The sequence below is a fragment of the Myiozetetes cayanensis genome, unplaced genomic scaffold (assembly GCF_022539395.1).
Source record: "Myiozetetes cayanensis isolate MyiCay16 unplaced genomic scaffold, myiCay2020 scf2-11, whole genome shotgun sequence".
Lineage (NCBI taxonomy): Eukaryota > Metazoa > Chordata > Aves > Passeriformes > Tyrannidae > Myiozetetes > Myiozetetes cayanensis.
This window is the reverse complement of record NW_026087411.1, coordinates 13,168,669-13,191,447: the sequence shown is the minus strand read 5'-3', so window position 1 is coordinate 13,191,447 and position 22,779 is coordinate 13,168,669. Positions and strand designations below refer to the sequence as shown.

Below are 22,779 nucleotides of genomic sequence, written 5' to 3'. Positions count from 1 at the left end.
AATATGCACAACTCAGTCTGGTGTCCTTAGCCACTTGGCAAGTTCCCACCTTTGTCAGGTGCATGCTCCATGACTTACAGTTGTTCCCATTGTTTGGTGTCCAGAGATGGTAGCTAATATCTGAGATTTTATTACTAGGTTGTTTTCTGTCTGTTCTCTCTCCAGTGTGTTCTGTAAGATCTGGTTTGTTCTTGATGTGCAGAATCTCTGACCATCACACTGTTGATGGTACTGTGGTAGCACGTGGTCTAACTGTATTTATCCAGAAATGCTTTATGGGCTGAGTTCTTGCACCATGCCTCAGACAAATGTTTCCCCCCTAGCCCTTCTGTGGTAAACAAAGTTCTTTACATTTGAATACTTTAGGGCATGTAATTCTGACAACAGAGCAACGATGCTGAATGACTACCACAACATGAAAACACTGCAAAGTGACTGATAACACTTCAGCAGAAATTACTATTTATCTTTTATGACCTTAGGAAAAAGATCTGTATTAAAGCAGAGATGTTCCAGGAATGGTCAAGGAGCTTGTTTGATATGGCATGAAGGGCTTGTTAAAATGCATTAATAGTTATGACAGAGGATGATTTCTTAGCAGTTGTATATGTTGCCAAAGAACGTAGCCAGTAAAAGTCCAAACATGCAAAGGTAACAAGTTACTGGAGGCAATTTCAACTAAATTACAGGGAAAGATACCAGCCAGGTTGCAGCTCACGCAACTTCCACAATAAAGATAGAATTTATAGATGCTTCATATACCTTCGGGGGACGTATTAATTGGTGCTTCTCTGTCCAGAAACACACGTAAACAACCCGCTGTAGCTCACGCTCAGCTTGCTGACGACAAGCTTCGCAGCTTGTTTGTGCCTGCTGTGCGTAGCTTGTACCCAGGAGGAGAAACGCGGTTCACGAAAACGCGCCTGAAGGTCCGGACGGCGCGTCTTCATCGCGCTTGTTTTGCCGGGGAAAGCGCAGCACGGCAGAGCCCTGCTCTGCTCCGTGCTCCTGTGACTCCAAGCTCCAGCCCTCCCTGCAGCGTGTCACAGGGTTGTTCCCCGCGGTCCCTTCCCGGGGAGGTGTCGGTGGCCGCGGCCGCGGCCGCTTTAAAGCGCGGCGGGGGCGGGCCCGCGGCGTTGCCGGGCGACGGCGGCCGCGTTGCCGCGGGGAGCGCCGGGCGCCGCCGGCCCGACCCGCTCCGCTCCGCTCCCGGGCGCCGTGAGCGGCGGTGCATCAACTCATCCATCGTCCTCCACCTGCCCTGGCCTCGGTCCCAGCCCGGCCCGGCCGTGCGCCCCAGCGCAGGCGCTCGCTGTTAGAAAAGCTCCACACGGGACAGATGGGGAACGTGTTTTTTTTAATCAGCTTTGCCGAGCGCTGAGAGGAGCAGCCGGCGTGAGGTGGGCGGCGGGGTAAGGCACGGGGGGACGGCAGATAACACGGCTGGAGAGGGTCCGGCCGCCGGTCCCGCTCGCTGGCACCGCTGGGAACAGCGGGGTGTCCCGAGGTAGCGCGGCGGGGACGGCGCCCGGCGGCTCCCAGGGAGCGGTGCGAGGCGGAGGTAAGCGCCGGGGCGCTGTGAGCGACTTGGTCCAGCCAACTCGCTCGGAGCCCTCGGGAAAGACTTAAGGAGGCCGAAGTGGCGTGCCCCGGTGAGCCGCCGTGTCCCGTGCTCCTCGCCGTGACACGCAAAGCCGGGTGTCGGCCTTGTGTGACGCGGCGGATCCGGGATAATCTGCGCTGGGCCGTGAGCGTGTGCGCCCTCGCTCGGCCTAATCCCGTGCCCTGGCCCACGGATGTCTCAGGCGTAGCCAGCAAAGGTTTGCAGGTGGGCCTGCTGGCCACAGTTTAGGAGAAGAATTCAAACCCTTAAAACCCTTAGCAGGGCATCATCACCTGTGTTGGTGCAAAAGAGCATGTTCCTCCTACGGACTGTGTCTGTTTTCTGTGGTTTGCAGATCCCGGCATTCACCCACGTGTATTTCGCCGGCCAGAAGACATAGATGTCCCTTGCGACTCAGCCCCTGCATGAGCGTTTTGAGGATGAAATGCTACATAAACTCTTAAAGCACACCACCTGAGGACATTGCTACCGACATGGACATCATTATTTATTTACAAATGCTTTAATCAGGAGGAGCTTTTTTGTAAACATGAATTGCCGGGCTCTTTCCTTGAGGTGTCGTTTCTTGTTTCATGCTATTGAAACATTAATCTTAACTTATTATGACTCCTTTGTGTTGGTCAGCTCTCAGGGACATTTCCCTAGGCTTGAAAATGTGGGAGCTTTCAAGAACGTGTCAATCGTGCCAACTCAAGCCACTTGTGGGCTGCCAGACCGAAGTACTTTTTGTGATAGCTCAGTAGCTGTTCAAAGTATTATATCCTGCACCCAGAGGTTTTGTGTTCAGGAATGTCCATACAGGTCGTCCCCTTCGTCCTACAAACCGCTTCTATCAGAAGGCCTTGGTACCTGCATCACAGAGGACAAAAGGGACTTGCATCCAGGGTCTTTCAGCAATGCTTCCAGTTTTATTTTTCATAATCACAAGGATTGCTTTTCTACTCCCCGTTTTCCAAGGCTTGCAGCTTCATTTACGTTAACTGTATGGTTGAAACCTGAGCAAGAAGGTGTAATGTAAGTAGTGTTGAAGGTGTTTACTTTCCTGGTGCTCTTAAAAAAATTGATCGTTGTAGTCACAGTCATTATTAGCAAGCTATTTAAAATTTTAAAGGTTGCAGTGAGAAACTGTGACGTTTTTAAAGCTGTATTTAGGTTGGGGTCCTCACAGATGTCAAGACAAGTAGCTTCAGTTTCAGTGGCATTGACTCAGATGATAGTCCAATTGCTTTCAGTGGGAACTGTTCACACATATGTGCAGGTCTATTCTCAGAAATTTGTATTTCTAATTCACGTTCCTTCTACAAGCTGCTAGAAAATAATGTCGTCAGAGGGTTGTGCTGTTGCTGCTTTCATGATGGAAAAAAAATTATCTAAAATATTAGGAATCCTCCAGCACGTTTATGTCTTAAAAACAAACAAGGAAAGCCACCAAAGTGAATATGGAAGAGCCATAGAAAAAAGGTCATAGTTTCTCTGGAAGATCTGGGAAATGCTGCCTGATTGTGCTGCTACATTAACAAATGATTCCACTATTCAGAAAACTGCTAGTGAAGTTTCACTAGGTGTTCACAAAATAGAAGTGGCTAAGTGTGCTCCCTCTCCTGTTTGCCTGCATGTTGCATTTTTAGGACATATTGCTGTTCTAAGTGACTGGGCTTGACTGGGCCTTACTGTAGTGAAAAACCTGCTTTTTGAAAAATGCATCCCAGATCCTGCAAAAAAGGTTCCCTTCATCTATCACAAAATGCAGAGGTTCCTAGTCTTGCTTTCCTTTGCTATACAGATACTATTTAAAAAATAAAGCAAACAAAAATTATAGTATGCTCCATCAGAGTATATGTCACAAATGTTTTTGTACTTGTGTTCCTAACTTATTCTTAGAATGAAGCTAGTGATATGCTCTGAGGCATTCTTGATACTTACTTTGCATGCTACTGGGAAGTAGTAACTTGTCTAGGGGTATGAAAATCATCAGAGACAATAGAAATATCTAAATTTGTAGTGTAAAATTTTATAGTCTGTTTTATGCAATGATAATTACCTTTAAAAAAAATCAACCTAACTGTAGAATTTGTGGCTATGGAGGGGAAATAAATGAGATCTGCAGAGCAAAACTGAGTTTAGTTTAAGTTAGATCAGCTCAGATGGCAGTATGTTTAAAGGTGTTTAAAGCACCTTTGGCCTTTGTTTTTTTTACAAACAGCATTTTCTAAGTAATGGTTGAATCTTGAATGTTAGAGAGTCCATTCCTGGTGTTGTCCTATTCCAAGAGTTCATGTTCACACACATGTGGGCATATCAGAGTCTTGTTCAGCAGAGCACGTGCCTAACTTGAAGTAGAAACATCCTGCTAATTTCCAAGCAAGTTGTTGCAGTGATGTGTTGAATGAGATCCGTGAAACTTCTTTGTCAGTGGGATAGGCTTTTGATGCATGAAGCCTGAAACAATGAAATGTTATGTCCTGAGGTTCAAATGATTAAGTTCTGTGAAGACAACCAGACTCTAGGATGACTGATAAATCCATGAGCTAGTGTAAAAGATTAACTTTCAATTGCTACTGTTTTAATAACTACACAATGTACATATTCCTGTTCAGTGGGTTTTATAGATCACTTTAAAATTTAAATGTTTTTATTCAATTTTTGTAATAGATGACTTCATTCTCCTGCCTTGTGAGTGTGCTGCTACTCAACATGTAGTAATGACAGGGGTGAAGCTCAGGCCTGGAAATTGAAGTCAGACAACAGTTTTTCCAGTGGTCAGGATGATACGTCACTATCCACATGCTTTTTTTCCCACTGTTCTCAGAGAGAAGTGTGTTAATTTTTTCTTTCTTCAGAAAAAGAATACAGAGCTCCAGTTGTGGCGGAACAGTAGTTGCACATATACAGCCACTGAAGCTTGACTCAGAAGGCATCTTACAAATGAGAAATAGTTTACTAACAAACTAAGTTGCTTTCCCTTTTATTATTGGTTTAGTGAGTCCTTTAGGTTGCCAGATGCAGTTTGACATACCAGTTGTCCTACATTTTGCAGTCCCTGATGGGGAATTGTCATTTTGAGACCTTTCAAACTTAGAGCAGAGGAACCTCATGAAACTGGGATTCGTTTTAACAAAGTTTTTGTACTGCCACCAAAGGACTAGGGAGATCAGCCAGAACAAGCCACTCATTTAACTAGTAGAATGATTGAAAGTTTAACAAGCTTTTTTTTTTTTTTTTTTTTTTTTTTACTAGCAAAGTGCTCTTACATCAGGTACAGCAGACCCATGTGTTTTGGACATGCCATACTAGTGTGTTTCCGTGCTAAATTTTATGTGGTCTGGCTGTGGGAGTCGGTTTAGAAAAGAAGCTAGGAGTGTTGCTGCGTAGTATCCCATCACATGTTGTGACATTTCTGTCGTGCATGTGCCCATGTAAGAGAGTAGCAGGATTTTTCTGTTAGAACTTACTGTGCTAGTTGAAATGAGAGAGAGAGAGATGTGAGGATCTGAAGGCTCTTTAAAGACTGTGATGAAATATATGCGGATAAGCAGAGACACCAGGAGTTTTCTTCATCAGTTTCATATACCAGCTTTTCTTATGTGAATCTGAAAAGAATAAACTTTGCTACAAAAGGAGAGGATAGTCACCTGACTGATTTCATGGATTTATTTGAAGCCCTAGTGTTCTTCTAAGATGTATAGTAGAGATAACTGTAGGTATGCTTTTAAATCATTGAATATTGGAAATATTGAAGAAAAGCAAAAGAATAGTGAGAATGCACTGACATTTGTACACCAGTCTTTAAATTTACTTTCCCTTTAGGCAGTAAGTGCACTAAGTGAGCAGAGTTCTTGCCCCTGAATTTCATTCTTTCCTCATGCTTCCTCTCTTTCTGCTTGTACTCATCAGTTAATATAATTGCTTTCAGTAAGCCCATGTAGCCTGTATGTAAACCTTAGCAAAATATAGGAAACCGTATATGATGATAACCCTTCACAATGCAATAGGATAAGAATATGAGTAGAAGCTTAGCATGTATGAGTAATCATTACAGGCAGCTTATGTCAGTGCAGTGTGAACTGGAGTAACTGGAAGTTAAATGAGCAGAAGACACGGGAGGTGGGTGAGAAATGATGTGAGATCCTGATTACATGCAAAAAGATGAGCAGGAATTGCCCAATTGTGAAGTGGGTAGCACATATATTTTTTTAACTTTATTTATATAAGGGACTAAAATAATATCCTATTACTTTGTATCCATTCAGCTGTTTTACATTAGTAATTAGACTGGAAGGGGGATTTGCCTTAAGATACCATTCACCTGATTTGAACCAGTGCAGATGTTTCCATTTATAAGTGCTCCAGTTGATGAGTGGGAATCACCAGTGCAACCATGTTAGATTCTCTAGAATATTTTTCTCTTTGAAAGCTGACTGAGCAGATTTGTGTCATTTGCTTTTTTCTCCTCCAAACCCACCATTGGGATATATGTAGTTAGGAATTGGCTCTGTGGGACTGCAGGTTACCAGAAGTTGAAAACTTCACAAAGAACAGTGGCTTCTCTCTATAATCATGGCTGGAATGGAAAATCGTACTCAGAGTCAGAAATAATGCTTCTACCTATTTCACCTGTGTTAGCACTAGTTTGGTGTGTGGTTTTTTTTTTTTTTTTTCCCTTCCCTCTTCTCTCCCTCTTGATTTTTCTCTTTTACTAGCAAGTCACAATTCACATTTGTTCTTTCCAGTTTTCAAAGTGATGTACATCAAGGTCGCTTCCCTTCTTAAAGTCATGACACCTTAGGGGATAAAAACAATGTGGGGATGTTTGTTTTAGATAACTAAAATAAACAAAAACCTGGATTATCCAATTATTGTTTATCCAGGAACTGGGTAAATCCAGTTCCTAAATATTTTGCTACTTAGCTGAGCCTTCCTTCACATTTATTATCTAACAAAACTAGCATGTTTACAAGCAAACAAAATATTGAAAAGACCAGTGGACAATTTATTAAGAAATGTGGTTTTAGTAAGGTTGGGAAAACAGAAGTCTGCACTCTGTAAGGTGTTTCATTGACAACATTCCAGCAGGCTAAAATAGTAACAGTTAAGATGAATTAATTTTTCTCTTGGATTTAAAGGTGATTTAGTGAATAATGGCAATATAAAAAAATCAACCTTTTTGATACTTTTATAAATGCAAGCTAAATGAAGACCCTTATCAGTAGATAGGGGATTTTTTGTTTTTTATTTTTTTCCCCCTGAAATATGTCTAAGTAAATCCCAATCTCATACAAATTTTATATGCCTCTCTCTTGTGACTTAGTGCACTAATTGAGTCTGGTGTGACTGTTAAAATATTTGACTTTTTGTGGGTCAGTAAATTGAGGGCTGTATTTCTCAAGCAGCTGAAATGGGAAGGGTAGAAATTTATAATTTTTCTTGTACTGATGATTACCTTAATAAAATACATAGTTGTTTCACAAGCACATAGAGCCTATGCTTTCTCAGGACTATTAACATCACAGTGATTTGATTGGCAAAAACATTTTGGGAGCTAGAAATGCAAAATGGTTTGCTGTGTTTGATATTCTTTGTACCTTACGTGTCATTTTTGCATTTGCTATTGATGGAAATCCTGTGTGGGAGGAAAAAAAATCCTACCGGGTGGCTGGATATCCTCCTTGCCTTGTTCTAGTTTCTCAGGTTAAAGAAAGGCTGTGTTAAAGGGAGAGTGTAAGGTAAGCTGTTGTCATTGCTACCTTACCTGGACAGATTTGGTGGAAAGATGTAAGACTTATTTCCAAAGCATGTAATTTTTACTGCTTTTTGTGGTTATATTACATTTGCCTAGTTAGACTAAGGAAAATTTAAGTGCCTCCACATGATGTGCTGAGTTTTATAGCTTTGTATGAAAAGTGCAGCAGAGACCTGCACACTGCTTGCCAGTCACTGTGGTTTCTCTCATGGAACGTGAAGAAAGGAGATGAAGTGGACCCCTCCTCCAACCCCAAGTGAACTAGGGTGGGACACACTACACCTGAAAAAAACCCCAAACCAACCAACCAAGCAAAATGCCCAAATAACCCAGAAACCTTGCAGATCAAGGCAAAAACTATCTTTGCTTTTTACACTTGGTACATCCTGTGACTTTCACTGTCACTGAGCATCTTCTCAAGAGCTGTATTTTTAATGTTTATTTTAATACATTCTGGTTAGCATCACTTTACAGGATAGCACCTTGGCAAGAATGTGTATATGTGTGTGCCTCTGACCTTATGTTGTTTTTCTTGGTTATTTCCAAAGGTGTGTGATAGAAAAGGCTGTTGATGGGCAGACTGTGTTCAAACTCACAATCTCTGAGAAAGAGACCATGTTTTATTATCGCACAGTAAATGGTTTGCAGCCACCAATAAAAGTAATGACACTGGGGAGAATTCTTCTGAAGAAATGGATTCATCTTAGTGTGCAGGTGAGTAAAATAAAACCTATTTAATATTTGTTGAAATGCAACATTTGTGTGAGAATGGTATAACTGTATAAATATAAAAGAATAAATTGGGGGATGTAAATGATAACTCTTGAGTCTTGTAGGTAAGGATCTTAGTTTGAGAGCTTGTTTTGAGGCAATTGCTGATTTAGCACGAGAAAGAAATGCTATTCCCATTCTTCTGAATGAGTAGACTGAACAAGGCTGAAAATTCTCACCTTTAGGAACGTGAGTATGTGAGGTGAAGAAAAGCTACCTGTACTCTAACATTACCAATTAGTCTTGGGTCTCAGATTATTTCCTAAAAAAAAGAATGTCATCTTGGTCTGTAGATGCTAACGTACTTATCTTACAGAGGTGTGTCCCATTTAATTTTAAAATCTTCTTACAATGCACACAAGTAAATGTGTGAGTTTGTGTAGGATCAGCCAAAGTAGTAAGTTACAGAGCTATTACTTCTTATTTTAAAAATATGATTCAGAATTGTTAGACCACAATCCCTGTGTTCTAAGAGTCTTCTGTTGACATAACTTTTTAATAAGTGTACAAATATCCACTGAGGATAAAGCAAAATTGAGTTTGTTAAAATTTAGACTGTATGTACCAAAATCAGTAAACAAACACAGAATAAATTAAAATTCAGTTGTTTGCATGTCTTGTAATTCCCAACAGACACCCTAGTAAATTCTATTTGTAAGCCAAGTTCAACTAATAATTATAAAACACAATTATCAGGTATTGAAATGTTTATCTTCTCCTTCCTTCATTTCCTTTATCCGTTCTATTAAATTTCATTTGGTCTACGGCACAGTCAAGAATAGTTTTGCTACTTTCTTGAAACTTGCTAAAAGGTATTGACTGTGATTTGGATTTTCAGTGCTGATCTTGTCACTTGTAAGAAGTATCTAAGCTGATGTCTTTATTTTTTTGCAGTTTTCTTTTTTCCAGGGTAACAGCACAGTAGTGCGAATAAGATTTGGGCTGTTGGATTAAAAGAGTGACCTCAAGGTAGAACTAATGAACTTTACATTTCAAACACTCAAGGGTGCTATATTAGTGCTGTTGCTGTCAGCTGCATTTTGTACTAGCCTCAGAAATTGCTAAAGCCTGGGATAGCCAAGTGAAGAATGAAAGGGATGGTTAAATACACACACGTATCTTGAATTATATTGCAAAGAAACCTGAAGCACCCTGCAGAATCTGGTCCTTAGTTTCTTTGAGGAAAGTTGTTCAATTCATAGCAGGAGTAAAGAGGCATAACTTCTAGATCCTTAGAGGAACTACAGGCTTAATACCTTTTCTAAGTCTCTGAGCTCAGGGTAGAACCTTGTTGTCTGTGCTTTGTGGTATTATAGGATTCAGCTTTCCATTAAAGGTGATAGTGGTTGCAGCATGATCCATTTAGCCCTGGGACTGACCATGAAAACTTTAGGCAAAGGTTTGTTTTTTTGTTTGTTTTGTTTTTCTTTTAGCAGTTGTCCATTGTAAATGGAGATATGAATAGGAGATAGACCATACAAAAATACACAAAAGTAACACACATATGGAAGTGTCCTGTGTCTTCAGACAGTAGTAGTATGTGATATTGATATGTATGAGAGTAATTCAGACCAAAGGTCTCCAAGCCAAACAGTCAGTAGGAGCTGGGGGCGAGCAAACAGGGGAGTTACCGTGGTCAGTGAGAAAAACTGAAATATTTGTATATGGATGCCAGGCTACAGAGGAGTGAGAAGTATTGGTTACTGTGACAGAGGAGTGTGAAGTATGGGTTACAGATGTGAAAGTGAATTTAGAGAGAGGAAAAATATGGTATGATTGCAGATATGTTTGGAATTCAGGTGTAAGTGCATATGCCTACTCAGGAATGACAACAGTGAATGCTAAATGGTAGAATAGCACCAAATAGTAATTAAATGATAAGAGGGAAGGGAAGAAGAAAGGACAGCACAGATTGAAAATAATTTCTTTGGAATAAAATAATTCTAGGGAAAGAGAAAGGTAGTAAATTAATTCTACTGAGGTAATCTAGGAATTTAAATCCTTGGGTTTGGATTTAGATGTGTAATTCATTAGAGGGAACTACTGTTAAGAATTGTGTCATTGCAGAGACTTATTTTCCAGTTCATAGCTGGGAAATTTAAGTTCCACTAACAAAAGCAGGGCCCAAACATTCCTGTATGTTCTGCATGAAAGGTTTCTTCATCAAGTAGCTGCTGAAGCAGAAAGTCTGGATATACCAGCTTTGTTAAGTGATGAGGGCATTATCAGAGATGTAGGTCTCAAGAATAACGATGAGCATTCATAACTAGAGTCAGATGAAATAGAAGAGTAAACAGTTCTTTGGTTCTCTAAGTACACTTTTGGGTTTCAAAGAGAACAAACAAATAGAACTATTTTAATAAAGCAAGGTAAGCTGTGGAGTCCAGAATGGAAAAAAAAATTGAGTGGAAAAAAAGACATGGAGGTTGTTAAAAATTAATATAATATAATTAAGAGAAATTTCTGCCCTTAAAGTGAAAAAAATGGATATGTAGTGCCCAGGATTATCTGAGTAGATGAGCATATCTACAGTTAAAGATGGTGGAGTGTGTGAGCACTGGGAAATGGGGAAGCAAATTCACAGAGAATGCTATGTAAGAATAGGAATAGAACCAGAACTATGAAGACGCTGATCTGAATTAAACTGTCAAATGGTAAAAAGTTCTTATGTTTTTTTTTTTTTCTTTGTGTGTATGTAAGAAGTCAAGACTGGTGTACAGTGGAAGTGTGCTTGAGATTAAGGATGATTTGAGTAAGATCCCCAGAATAAATAAATACTTTTCTTCTGTTTTTAATACCAGGAGTCACAGAGCAAACCCAACCTGGGTAACAGAAATTAACATATGGAAACAGAAGTGATCATAAAGAGGTAGAATCATGAATTTGCAAGCTTATTGTGTATGTGCAGCTGCAATCAGATGGTCGTTGTCCAAAAATTCCAAAAGAACTGGTACATAAAATCTTTTGACAAAGAGATACTCTATGCAAATCTACCAAGAGGTGCAGCTATAATGCCTATATTTAGGAAGAGTGTCATGCATTGATGCCAGCCACGCACCTGGGCCCTCCTCACCCCTGCCAGTGGAACAAGGGAGACAACAGCAATAGCAAAAGTGAGGAAAAACTCATGAAGGAAAAGAGTCTGGAAAGGGAACAAATGGTGTTAAGGCAATCACTCACCGCCTCCCACAAGCAGACCACTACCCAGCCAATTTCTTAGCAGCAGGCCACCTTGGAAGTAAAACTCCCTGAATTCCTTCTTCTACCCCAGTTTTTATTGCTGAACATGAGATTATACAATAGGGAATATCCCTTTGTCCCAGCTGGCTCCCTTCCTACTTTCTTGGCCGAAACCTGGCTTACCACTGAGGTGGGATGGGGAGTCAGCGTGGGAAAAGAGAAAGGCTTGACACTGAGCAAGCTCTCTTTAGCAATAACTAAAATATTAGAGTTTTATGAATACTGTTTTAGCCACAGATTTGGAACACAGCATCATTCAGGGTGTTGTGAAAAAATTTAACTCCATCCCAGCCAAAGCCGGTATCAAGAGGAAGGAAAATGGATTTTGGGAATGCAGACCTATTTGTCTTGATGCAGTGGCATATGAGGATTTAGAAGAGATCTTTGAAGAAATAGATAAAGATGTGGAGCTAAATGAAAAAGGGGATAAAATGCAGCATGGATTTACTATAGATAGCTCATCACTGTCTAACCTCTTAGCTTTTTTTTGATGAGAAGGTTGATTTTCAAGCAAAATAAATGTGTCAGATTTCCTCTATCTGGAGTTCAGTTTAGCATTGATGTGACAACCTACGAGAAGTTGTAGGGTCAAAGGGAATGCTCTTGGGAAGGGTTGGCAATAGATACTGCTCAAAGGAACATGCTGATAATCCTGGGGAGGGGGGAGGCAAAAACCCTATTGAATTGTTTGAGAATGCTTTTGGAGCAACCTTGTTTTACATTTTTGCTAATGATCTTGGCAGAAATATTAGGAGTCCACCAATAATACTAGCTGGTAACAGACATAATCAGAAAGAGGAATAGTAAGATGTCATACAGAAAGAATGACATGACCAAAGAAACTAGAGTAACTGTCATGAAATAAAATTGCTATTACAAAATGCAAAGTAGTAAACTCGAAATTCCTCGCAAAATTTTTTGCTAAGTAGGTAATCTTTAGAGAATTGCTGAAGTAGGAGAGGATGGTGATTCATATCAATTCATAGTTATAGAGTGGACTATGGGATTTTTCTTCTTTTTATTCCTTTTCTCTACAATATTACTGTTAACAACCACTGCCAGCAGGATGGTGGACGTGAGTCATTAATAGTCTTGGAATGGACTGTTGAAAAAGCTACTTGAGACGAGATAGTATCAGTCTGAGACGAGCTTCATACTTTTTAATAGTTTTTGCAACCTTCTTAATATGCAGTCTATTGCTGACAGAGCTATTGGCTATTCATTCCTTCGCTCTTTATACCCAGTAAACATTTGAGAAAAGTCAAACTTGAAAAGATCTGCTGAGCTAAGTTGAAGTGGATTTGCCACAAAAGTGAATTCTGATGATTCTTTTACTTCTTTTTGATTAATATGACTTTTCTCTAATGATGTCTACCTTTATTTTCTACTGCTTATGATTTGTAAAGGAAGTTATTTTTTCATTTTGCAGTTTCAAGCAGTTTTGTTTGGTGGTTTTTGTTTTTTATACAGCCAGAAACTGTGAATCCTCTTTCCTTGAAATTACTACTACTATTCTAGTTGATTTCAGTTGGTGAGGATTAAGTCCTTTAGGCTTTTGAAAATTTTAGGATCCTTCTGTGTGTTTGATCTTGATTAATGATATTTTTCACTATATTTTTAGGTCCATATTAGTAGAAACTCTGAAGGTACACAGTGGAATAAAAGATATATAGTCTTAACTTAAAGGAGTCTTATATACACTCTGAAGTGAAACCCCAGAAAAAGTGGTGTCTTAAAATTTTAACTTTTAAAAAATAAAAAATTTGAAAGCATAGCAATACATAAATAAGGCCAATCTTATTATCTCTGCAAAGTGAAACCAATATCAGATTTATGCCACTTAGTAACAGCAGCTCCATTGTGTATTTTCTTTTTCATTTTCACTGCTAAGAGTCTTTCACTTTCCCTTTGATACTTCAGAATTTATTTAACCAATTAAGACGAGTGGAATTTAAACATGACTTTGCAGATACAGCCAAGGCTGCTGAAACAGGAGATTCTTTGAGAACATGTCAGATTGATGTTTTTGTTTCATATTTAGTGTCTGCAATTATAAAAATAGTCTTTTTACTAGCCTTTATTTTGCCTGATCATATCTATGTAACTCTGCCATGTTTTGGCAGACTATAGAACATTAAAAGCTTTAGAAAGTAAGTTTAAAATCTAAATGCAGAGAGGTAACCGTGACTGAATTACTCTCCTGGGAGGAAAATGCTCTTAGAGTGCCTATTGAAATCAGCATTATCATTTCAATACATGTCAAATATGAGTCATTTCCTAGTTTAGGCAAAATTTCTTTATAAATCTTTAAATCTTGCAGTTCTTTCAAGAAAAGGTTAAAGTACTTATGATTTAATGAGACCGCTTTACATCATAACTGTTTGACTATCAAGAGAAAACTTGTCCTTTTCAATTTGTGAAATCCTTTTATTTTCTGCACAAGTTTTTGAATACTTTAAAATTTATTTTAAAAGCGTAGATCCTGAGATTTAAAAACAGAGAGGCAAACATTTATTCTATACACTCCCTGTATGTGTATTACTAAATACAAGGTGTTGTAAACTGTATAAACTCCAAGTTTAGTAAGGACATGACACAGCAAGAAAACATTTTAATTTAACAAATCACTTTGATCTCAAAGTAAGTGTGAAGTCATCACTTACTATCTGTTAGGATTAGTTTGTCAGCCCCAAGATGGGAGGGGAGAATTGGCATCAATTCCACGTATTGAAGCTTCTTGTCTGTTAATTGCAGTTGCGTATTGAAAATATTTCGGGGGATGCAGTCTATCCATATGGTTGGTGCTACGCTCCCACCAGACAGCAGAAATAAAACTCCCATTACAGTCTATAATGGATTTGAGTGTCTGTTTAGAGAACTGTTCATAGACACAGTGAGCCATGCTCTCTTGGCAGCTGGTTCAGCATCCCTAACCCAACCAGGCCATTCAGATACCCAGGCTGAACTTGCAGCCTCAGTCTTCTTGGATGTTACTATAACTTTTTACTCCTGTGTCCAGAAGTCCTACTGTTATTTTTGCCTCTCTTCCTGTTCCATGGGTACTACAATGCTGACTGTGTTGATTTGAAATCTCCGTTGTTGTAATTTGTAATTTCAGCTTCTTGGGAAACTGGGATATCTCCTAGATACCTCTGTCTAGTCTTCACTTGTAGTGTCTCTTAAATGACTTCCTTTCTTTCCTGAATATAAGTTTGAATATATTTGCAGATTTAAATTTATAGTCTAACAGCTGCCTGGGAATACAAGACAAGAAACTTCACCTGTGCCAATTTTTTAATTTCAGAGAATGGCAAAAATACAGGTTTTGTCAGTGCCATCTTGACTACATTCTGGAAATTCTGAATGTGTTTTTTCAATTGCAATTGCAAATCCCACTGAAGTCTGCCCACACTCTGTAATGCATGGTAGGAATGGAATTAAGCCTTTATATAGCCAGTGTTGAGAGGAGGTAGTGTTGAATGATTTGCCTGATTTGTCTGGAGACTTTCAGACAAGATTTGAAAACCATCAGTTTTCCATTTGTTTTACAAGCAGTTTGTTTCCTTATACAAAAATATGCTGCAGCCAATTAAATTGTATTTTTAATAATGAAAGCACTATGTTAAGAATGTTTTGCCTTCATTTCCCCCCCACCCTAGTCTCAAATCTTTAAGGATCCTACAGTTCTTAGAGTTGTATTTTTGGTGTCTGGTGTGCTTTTGCTTTTTTAATTTAATTTTTATTTTATTAGATAAAATTGAGTAAAGTAGAGATAAGTAGTGGTTTGCGCCACTCTAGAAACAGGGGGCAGGGCAGAGGTGGTGTTGGTGTTTAATTAGGAAATAACTTTGAGTCTTCCTAAGCATACCATAATTTCTTTCTTTAATTAATAGCTGAGAATCAGACTTCTAGTAACCATTATAATGTGCAATACATCTGTTTCTGTCGTGTAGTTAAAGTTAAAATGTAATTTTAAGCATTTTTTTAAAAAAACAATTGTTATTTAAGATTGTGGTAGCATATTAGTCTAAAAGGTATGTCATACCAAATGGAAGTAGCTTGCCTATGTCTTAGAGAGAATGTTTTGAAAGGTGTTCTTTATGTGTTCAAATTCAATATTAATAATAATAGTAAAAGTTGCATAATTGGAGTTAGAAGAACTGAAAGAGCTGTGTGTTGTTTAACAACATCCTGTGAATTAAGCTGGTCCTTAGAATCAACTATTTTCAGACTGCTAGAAATATGAAGTCCTACTGGGAGGTATATAAATAATATTGTTTTAACTAGATAGCCCTTGCTTCTGAACTAATCTCTTGTATACATGTTTATGTATTTTGAATGTGTTCAGATATGTATTGCTTGGTAGAACTTTAGAAACACTTCTGCAGCTGATGAATGCTCTTTCACTTGTAAATTTGTGTAGGGAGAAACTTGGAGAGTTTGGAAATGTCTCTGTGTACTTGATGTAGCTGTTGGTAGAAAACATTAGGATGACACTCACAGGGTACATCTACATTTTCAGTTTTGTGTATGGAAAGGGTTCTTGTTGATACAGGTTTGCCTTCTGTCTATTTGGAGTCCTGTGTTGCTGAAGAGCCCTACTGATATTCTTGAATTTGATTCTTTGCTGGGGAAACCAAGCTTGTAGTTGTACAGTGGAGTATCACTGTTTAGAATATACCATTTGCTATGTGGGCAGAAGGTCCTCCATCAGGTGGTTCTTGGCACAGTGTACAGCATGTGAGCAGAAAGCTGGCAACTGGTTTAGAAGTCTTTGCTGGTAAAGATGGACCACAGATATTGTGAACCATTGCCCTTCCCTCTTTGTGATGTGCTAGTTGCTAAATGTTTTCATGAGATACTTGAAAATTTTTTTGATGAGTCTAAAATCTTTGTGAGCACAGCCAGATAGAGCAGCTTCTGCTTTTCCTAGATTTTTGTTTTATTTTGTTTGCTTCTTTTTTTTTAAAGTAATTGCTACATCTCAGGTTTTTGTAGCTTACAGACAGACTTAAGTCAGAAGTCTGATCAAGAAATGGAAGATGAGACTCAGGTTGTCCTTTGTGCAACTCCCATTATTTGTGTGTGAACTCTCTCACTTCTCCTGTTAATGTCTGTACATGCAACAAGTGGAGGGTGACATAAGTGACATGCAAAATCCATGTGTGGTGGTGGCAGTCCACAGGAGGCATCTTGTGATAAGACTTCACATGTATCATCATCTCATGGAAGAAAAGAATATTTCCTGGCACTGAACAACTTGTCAACTTGACTGAAAGGTAGAAAGTTCTGGGATGAAAGAGATGAGGAGGAACTGCTCCTGTCCCTGTATCTCATTCTAGTGCCTCAGCTCAAGAATGCTGTAATTTTTGCATTATTTGAAGACTGCTGTGTTGGTTGGACAGTCTGTCTAGGTAGTCTGTCTTGGAGTATGAAAGTAGATGCACAGGCACAGCTTTCTTTGAGATATATCGCTGACCTATTTTCTGACAATCAGTGGTTCTGAAGCTTCTTAAGCTAGACTGTATTGAATAGCCACTGACTGACCTGGTTTTAGTTTAATAGTCTAGTTCTTTTTCTTATAATTTATATATTGGCATATATATAATTTATATTTTGGCATTGCAGTCTTGTGGCAATGACTTCCACATATGGAAATATGGCTGTATGAAAGTGTTCTTTATCTTAAATCTGCTGTCTGCCAATTCTTTTTGCCAATGTCTTTTGTTAATTTCTTTCTATTTATGGTTCTTACGCTATTTGATATGCTAATTATAGAACTTGATCACGTTTCAATTGTTTATAAACAAGATCTGTCCTTGTATTGAAACCATTCTGCAGTTTGTTAATCCTTATTGATCTTTTTCAAAACTTTTGGAGTTATATGGGGCTGCAAAGGTCAGAACTCCACTTACTGTTCCAGGGACTTTACACTGCAAGTTTCTAAACAATAAAGTTTTATGGTTTTATTTTTCATTTCTTTACCAAGAAATGTATTTCCTCTTTACTCATTAGTGAATGACTCTCTACAGTAACTGCAAGACCGTTTGGAGCAGTGACAGTTCAGAATTTACCATTATGTTTACATGGCTAAGAATATATTTCTCTTGTCTACTACCTTCTGGTTAACACATTTAGTCTGCTGCTTTGTTGTCTGTTCTTTAACAATTTTGAAATCCTTTGTAACTTTGAAGTAAGCTTTGACTTTTACTGTCTGGATGCATTCACTCCATCCTTTTTCACCTCACTAGCCACTGTTTTCAAGCTGATACAAAATGTTAAATAGCAGAGATTGTTGAGTTGATAAACTACCATCAGTGTGAAATGTGACCATTTAATCGCTCCCAAGTTTGAAACCTTTCTAGAAAGCCAGTGTATTATATTGGTCAGTTCTTCCTTATTCACATGCATCTTTACTTCAAAGAATTCAAATTGGATCTAGATTTTTTCCAAAAGTTACATTGCCTTTTCTAGTGTACAGTATTAATCCATGTGCTTTTCCAACCAATTCCCCCAGTGCAGACTTGATCTGATGGAATCTCAAAAGAAATGGTCCAAGACCTGGTCATGCATCATGTCTAAAATTTTAATTTCCACATTCTTCTTTGCTCTGTGCAGGGTTAATTGAAAATAGGTTTTGGGTTTCTAGTGTATTTTTTTTGTTTTGTTTTGTTTTTTGTTTTTTTTTCCTGCTGCTTTTCTGATCTTCCATTGAATCTGAAGGTACTCTTTTTATTTTAAGAAATGTGCTGGAATACCAGCTTCTTTAGTATGTTTTAATGCAGTAAGCTCATTTACTTTATGAAAATTTGAGTTTTCTTTAAGGCATAGCAACACTTTTTCAGCAGTATGATCTATGTAATTCCTGACATTCAGGTTCAAACATCTTAGGCTTCAGATTTCAGATAGGTATATTTTGTCACAATCTACAGTCTACATGCATGCTTAGTTAGGATAGTTCTGTTTTAGATACTTTATTTTTTCCCCTCAACTTTTGGTGTCTTCCCTACTTTGATATACAAATAAACTGGCTCTATTTGGCTATAGGAGCAGCTGACCCTTCTTTGATTCTGTCTGTTCCAAAAAAGTGTCTCAATTCTGAATTGACCTAAATCTTTTTTTCCATGCACAGTTTGTGTGCAGAGTCATACAGCCTTGCTTGTCTGACCCTTTGTGATACTGGCAGCATTTCAAAGAATGGCACTGGCTTTTGTCTTCTGCCTCCTGAGTGAAAACCAAAATATTTTCCTCCTGAACCTCTCTTCTCTCCTTTCTGGTGGTGTTTAGGTGTATCCTTGCTATCGACTGTGATCGTAGATGGCCTATATGTCTTGCGAGGTTCATCGTCCTTGCACCTGTAAGCAAAGCATCAAGTGATATTCAGTGGCAGCACAGAATAAACCATCAATATTTCTACTATTCTGACATTTCAGAACTTCAAACTTCTGTTTCTTTCCTCTGGAATTCTTATCCTTGAAGATTTATTGTCAGTACTCAGAGATATGAACCTTTCTCTTTCCAGCTTGATGACAATGTCCCATGGGACTTATGTGGTTCTTGGAATCAGGACTGGTCAAAAAGAAAAGTCTGTCATCTTTCCGAGCTTCTCTAGGTGGCCTGCTTGAGTCTTGATAGTAGGTACTCTGTTTCTTCAAGTTACTACTTACTTGTGCCATATAGATGTACCTCTTTTCTGTAAGTCAGATAATTATGCTTGTAGCAGTTTAGATTGCCACTTTTCTGCTGGACTTCTGAGTGTATTTTATTATGTTTGAAGGGCCTCTGTCTTTTCCTTATGTTGTGTTTGTTGGCATCCTCATCTATGCTGTTGCTGAGTAATCTCCTTGGCCTCTCTGTGCCTTAGCTTCAGGCTTGTACACTGAAGTGCACAGGGCACCACTGTGAATTTTTTGACCAGCCTCCCCTGGTCCTCTCCTGGTCCATCTCTAGCAAAATGTGGTTGAGGGAGCTCCTACATAAACTATTTCATTTAGCTTTTCACAACAATAAGCTACCAAAACACTGTCCTCCAAAGTCAGCTTTAGTCTGTGTTCCATTAGTAGCACAGTCTGGATCTATGGCAAAGCTTGGCTGGTAAGATTCTTAGTAAGAATGCTCTGGAGAAAAGCACTTTTTATCAAAAACTGAAAATTGAAGCTTACAGTGAATTGTCATCAAAAAGAGTGTTGGAGAGTTACATTACAAAGGAATAGTTGAATGACCATTTCTAAAGGCCTTTGTGATGGAGGGAAGAAAGCAGGGCACAGAGGAGGAGGGAAGGGCCTGAAGTAAGGTTGTGGGGAGGAATATGACAGGAATCAAAGGCAGAGTTTTGTGGCTCCTTGACCATGAAAAGAGGCTAAACCTTGAAAGAAAAGAAGAGACTTTATTTGCAAAAATCCCTTAACTGGATACATGAACTTTTGTGGCAAGACATTCAAAGGGCAAGAATAATTGCTTTCTTCTTATGCTAATCATCACCCAAAAAAGACAGAGGGATGTATTTTCAACCTTTCAGTCCCAGAAGAGTTGTTTCAGTTGTCATGGAACCCGTATATTCTTGTGTTATATTTGGGAATGACTTACATGTCCCAGTACTGAGTGGTGCAAAATTGTGCAAAATTTTTCGGATATAATCAATCCAAAAGACTAGAATTTAATATGCAGCTGATATTGTAATACAGGGCTAATAATTGTATATTAGTAAGAGCTTCCCTCTTCATTTATGTGGGGATCTGCTTATTCTTTGACTAGTGAAGCACAGAGACTTAATTCAGAAGGGATATTTCATTTGACATCTCCATCTCATCTGTAATTTACATGATTACAAGTAGTTTGTGAAAATTCCGAATCAGTGGTTGTGCTGTATTTTAAATGGAGGGAGCAGAGAGAAAATGCACATTGTTATGAGATTATCTAAAATGTACTTTCAGACCTTTTGTTTCAATTAATTTTGGCAAGTCAAAGTTACTGTTTTAGCTGCTAAAAAGCAGCTTGTTGAATCCTTAATATTTGTCTCCATTTGTGTTACTATAGTGATCATTGGATGTTGGATCTGATTTGTTCTGTGACTTGGGGAAAATAGAGTCATTATGCAGCAGGAAAGCAATTGTTCTCCATGTATTTTCAGATCTGATGGCTAGGATCCTCTCAAGTTTTTTTATTTGGAACTCATTTACAGCACAGGAGTCACTTGTTAAACCTTTCCATGTAAAAAGGACAGAGATTGATCAATGGTTAAAATAGTTGTAGCAAAGCTTATTTGTTAATTACTTTAGTTTGTAACAGAATCTGTATTTGCAATTTTGAGCTCTTGGCTTCTCTCTGCCACTCCCTGGCCCAGATATATTTATTCTGTCCTGAGGCATCCCTAATAGATTGATACAGCTCTACTGACACTGGAAGTAGAGAATATTCATCATTGGTACAGTGCTGGCTGCGTAGAAAGTGGAAAGCTGTAGTTAACAGTTTTAATACTGCATCATACTACTGAAATACTTTTGAAGTACTGACCAACAAAAGATTAAATGAAAAGTGCCAGTCTAAAATTGGAATGTATAGTCTGTAGCAAAACGGTCACTAATCTCTGATTCAACTGTTTGTTTTAAAACAATGTTTATTTTTTAAAATACTAATTATCTAAAAATGTAGGCTATTTCAAAAGCTGTCTCTTTTCACATTGATCTTTCATTGTCTTCAGCCTAGTTTATCAGATAACTGAGTGTGGGTTATATCACTCAGTTTTTACCACTGTAGTAAAATTACCCCATCCAAAAAATTAACATGTTTCTTATTTTGGTACTTGCATTTTTGCGTCTTAAACACTTTGTTTTTGAAATAACTATTAGCTTTTCTTAAGCCTGTAAACTGCCTTATAGATCGGTCTGCATTCCAGTTGCTTTCTAATTGGCTGTTTGGGGTCAAATTTATATTAATACATAGCTTGATCTTGAACAGAGTTAGTTGCTTCAAGGAGCACTCTGGGGTTCCATGTTCCATCCTCCCTTCCCACTTCCCCTTTAAAAAAAAAAATTAAAAAGAAGTTATGTTGTTCTTCAGGGAATTCAAACTGAACTAGTGGATATATTCACAAAAAGAAAGACTTGGATTGAAGGAAAACCATTTCCCGCTGAGAAGGGATTAACATTGTAGGAGATAGTGAAAAAGAAAAGTAAAGGAGGGCAAAGAGAAAAGCTAAATATCTTTTATACAAATGCTAGGAGCATATGTAATAAGACTGCTGAATTGGAGTGACATGTTTTCAAGGATAAGAAAGATATTATTGGAATAAGAGAGACAACCAGGAAAATGAAGGGGGATTTAAAATGCCAAGATACACAGTTTCAGGGAAGGGAGAGTTAATATAAAGCTGGAAGAGATGTAACAATATTGCTGAGGGATGATACTCCATCTGCAATCTGCAGTAGGAAACACTCCTGCTCTCACCCCTCCTTTTTTTTTTTTTTTTTTTTTCCTATTTCTTTAAACTAAGTTCAGTAGTTTGCATGCAAGGTAAGGACAGTTTAATGTAATTGCGATTCTTGGCTGTTGCACTAGACTTGCAGGTGATCAGAAAATAGAAGCCCAAGCAATAAAAATATTTAAGACATAACACTCCCTAAGGAAACCAGAACTTTGATTTGAAGAATGCTGGGGTATTGAGGAGGAGAAAGAAGGGAGACATTGTTAAAGATCAGTTATCATACTGACTGTGTTAAAGCTACAAATGAGAGCATGTTTCCACTGTTGCTGTAAGGTTGTTGCCTTTATACTGTTAATGAAACAGTATAAAATATTGTAACTGCTGTGGAAAGATTGCAAATATAAATCTGTATATGGAGATAAGGCACAAAATCAAATGATCAAAAATCGTGAAATTTCAAGTGGTTGTGGCGTGGGGGTATGTGCTGGATGGAGGAAGCAGCCCTAAAGTTATTGATTTTAGCAAAGCTAACTTTGAAGGAAAGCAAAATGCTCCTGGGGTTTTTGTCTGCAATCCTGTGATGAATGGGAAATCCACTCCACACAAGTAGAGAGTACATAGTGTATAAAACACGGAGAGAGGCTGCAATTAAAATTCATCCCAGTTAAGTCAAGAAAAGGAAAGGCCGATATGGGCCTGAGGCAAAAGAAGGAAAGGCAAAGAGACAACTTGCCCCTCCCGACCTTACGCTTTTTCCTTCCCCTTCGCTGTTCTTTACCATTTCTTCTACTGTCCCTTTATCCTCTCCAGCCCTTCTGTTTTAAGACAGTTCTGTCACTGTGGTCCCCTGATGAGGTTTCTTCCTGAAGTCTCCTGTTTTTTTCACACTGGATTTCTCAGAGTGTAGGCATAACTGTTCAGAGTGCTCATAACATGGATGTGAGTCTTTCTCCCCTCTTTCTCCCTCAAAACTCACTGTAC

At 38.5% G+C, this 22,779-nt stretch overlaps 1 protein-coding gene across 1 annotated transcript in view; it reads left to right on the top strand.

Moving 5' to 3' along the window:
• Positions 1–1,216: 1,216 nt before the first annotated feature.
• Positions 1,217–22,779, top strand: part of USH2A (usherin) — a 378,573-nt gene continuing 357,010 nt past the window's right edge. Inside the window, 3 exon segments of the mRNA XM_050315138.1 lie at positions 1,217–1,400; positions 1,959–2,638; positions 7,913–8,078. Coding sequence (XP_050171095.1) covers positions 2,154–2,638; positions 7,913–8,078 — 651 coding nt within the window. The 5' untranslated portion in view covers positions 1,217–1,400; positions 1,959–2,153.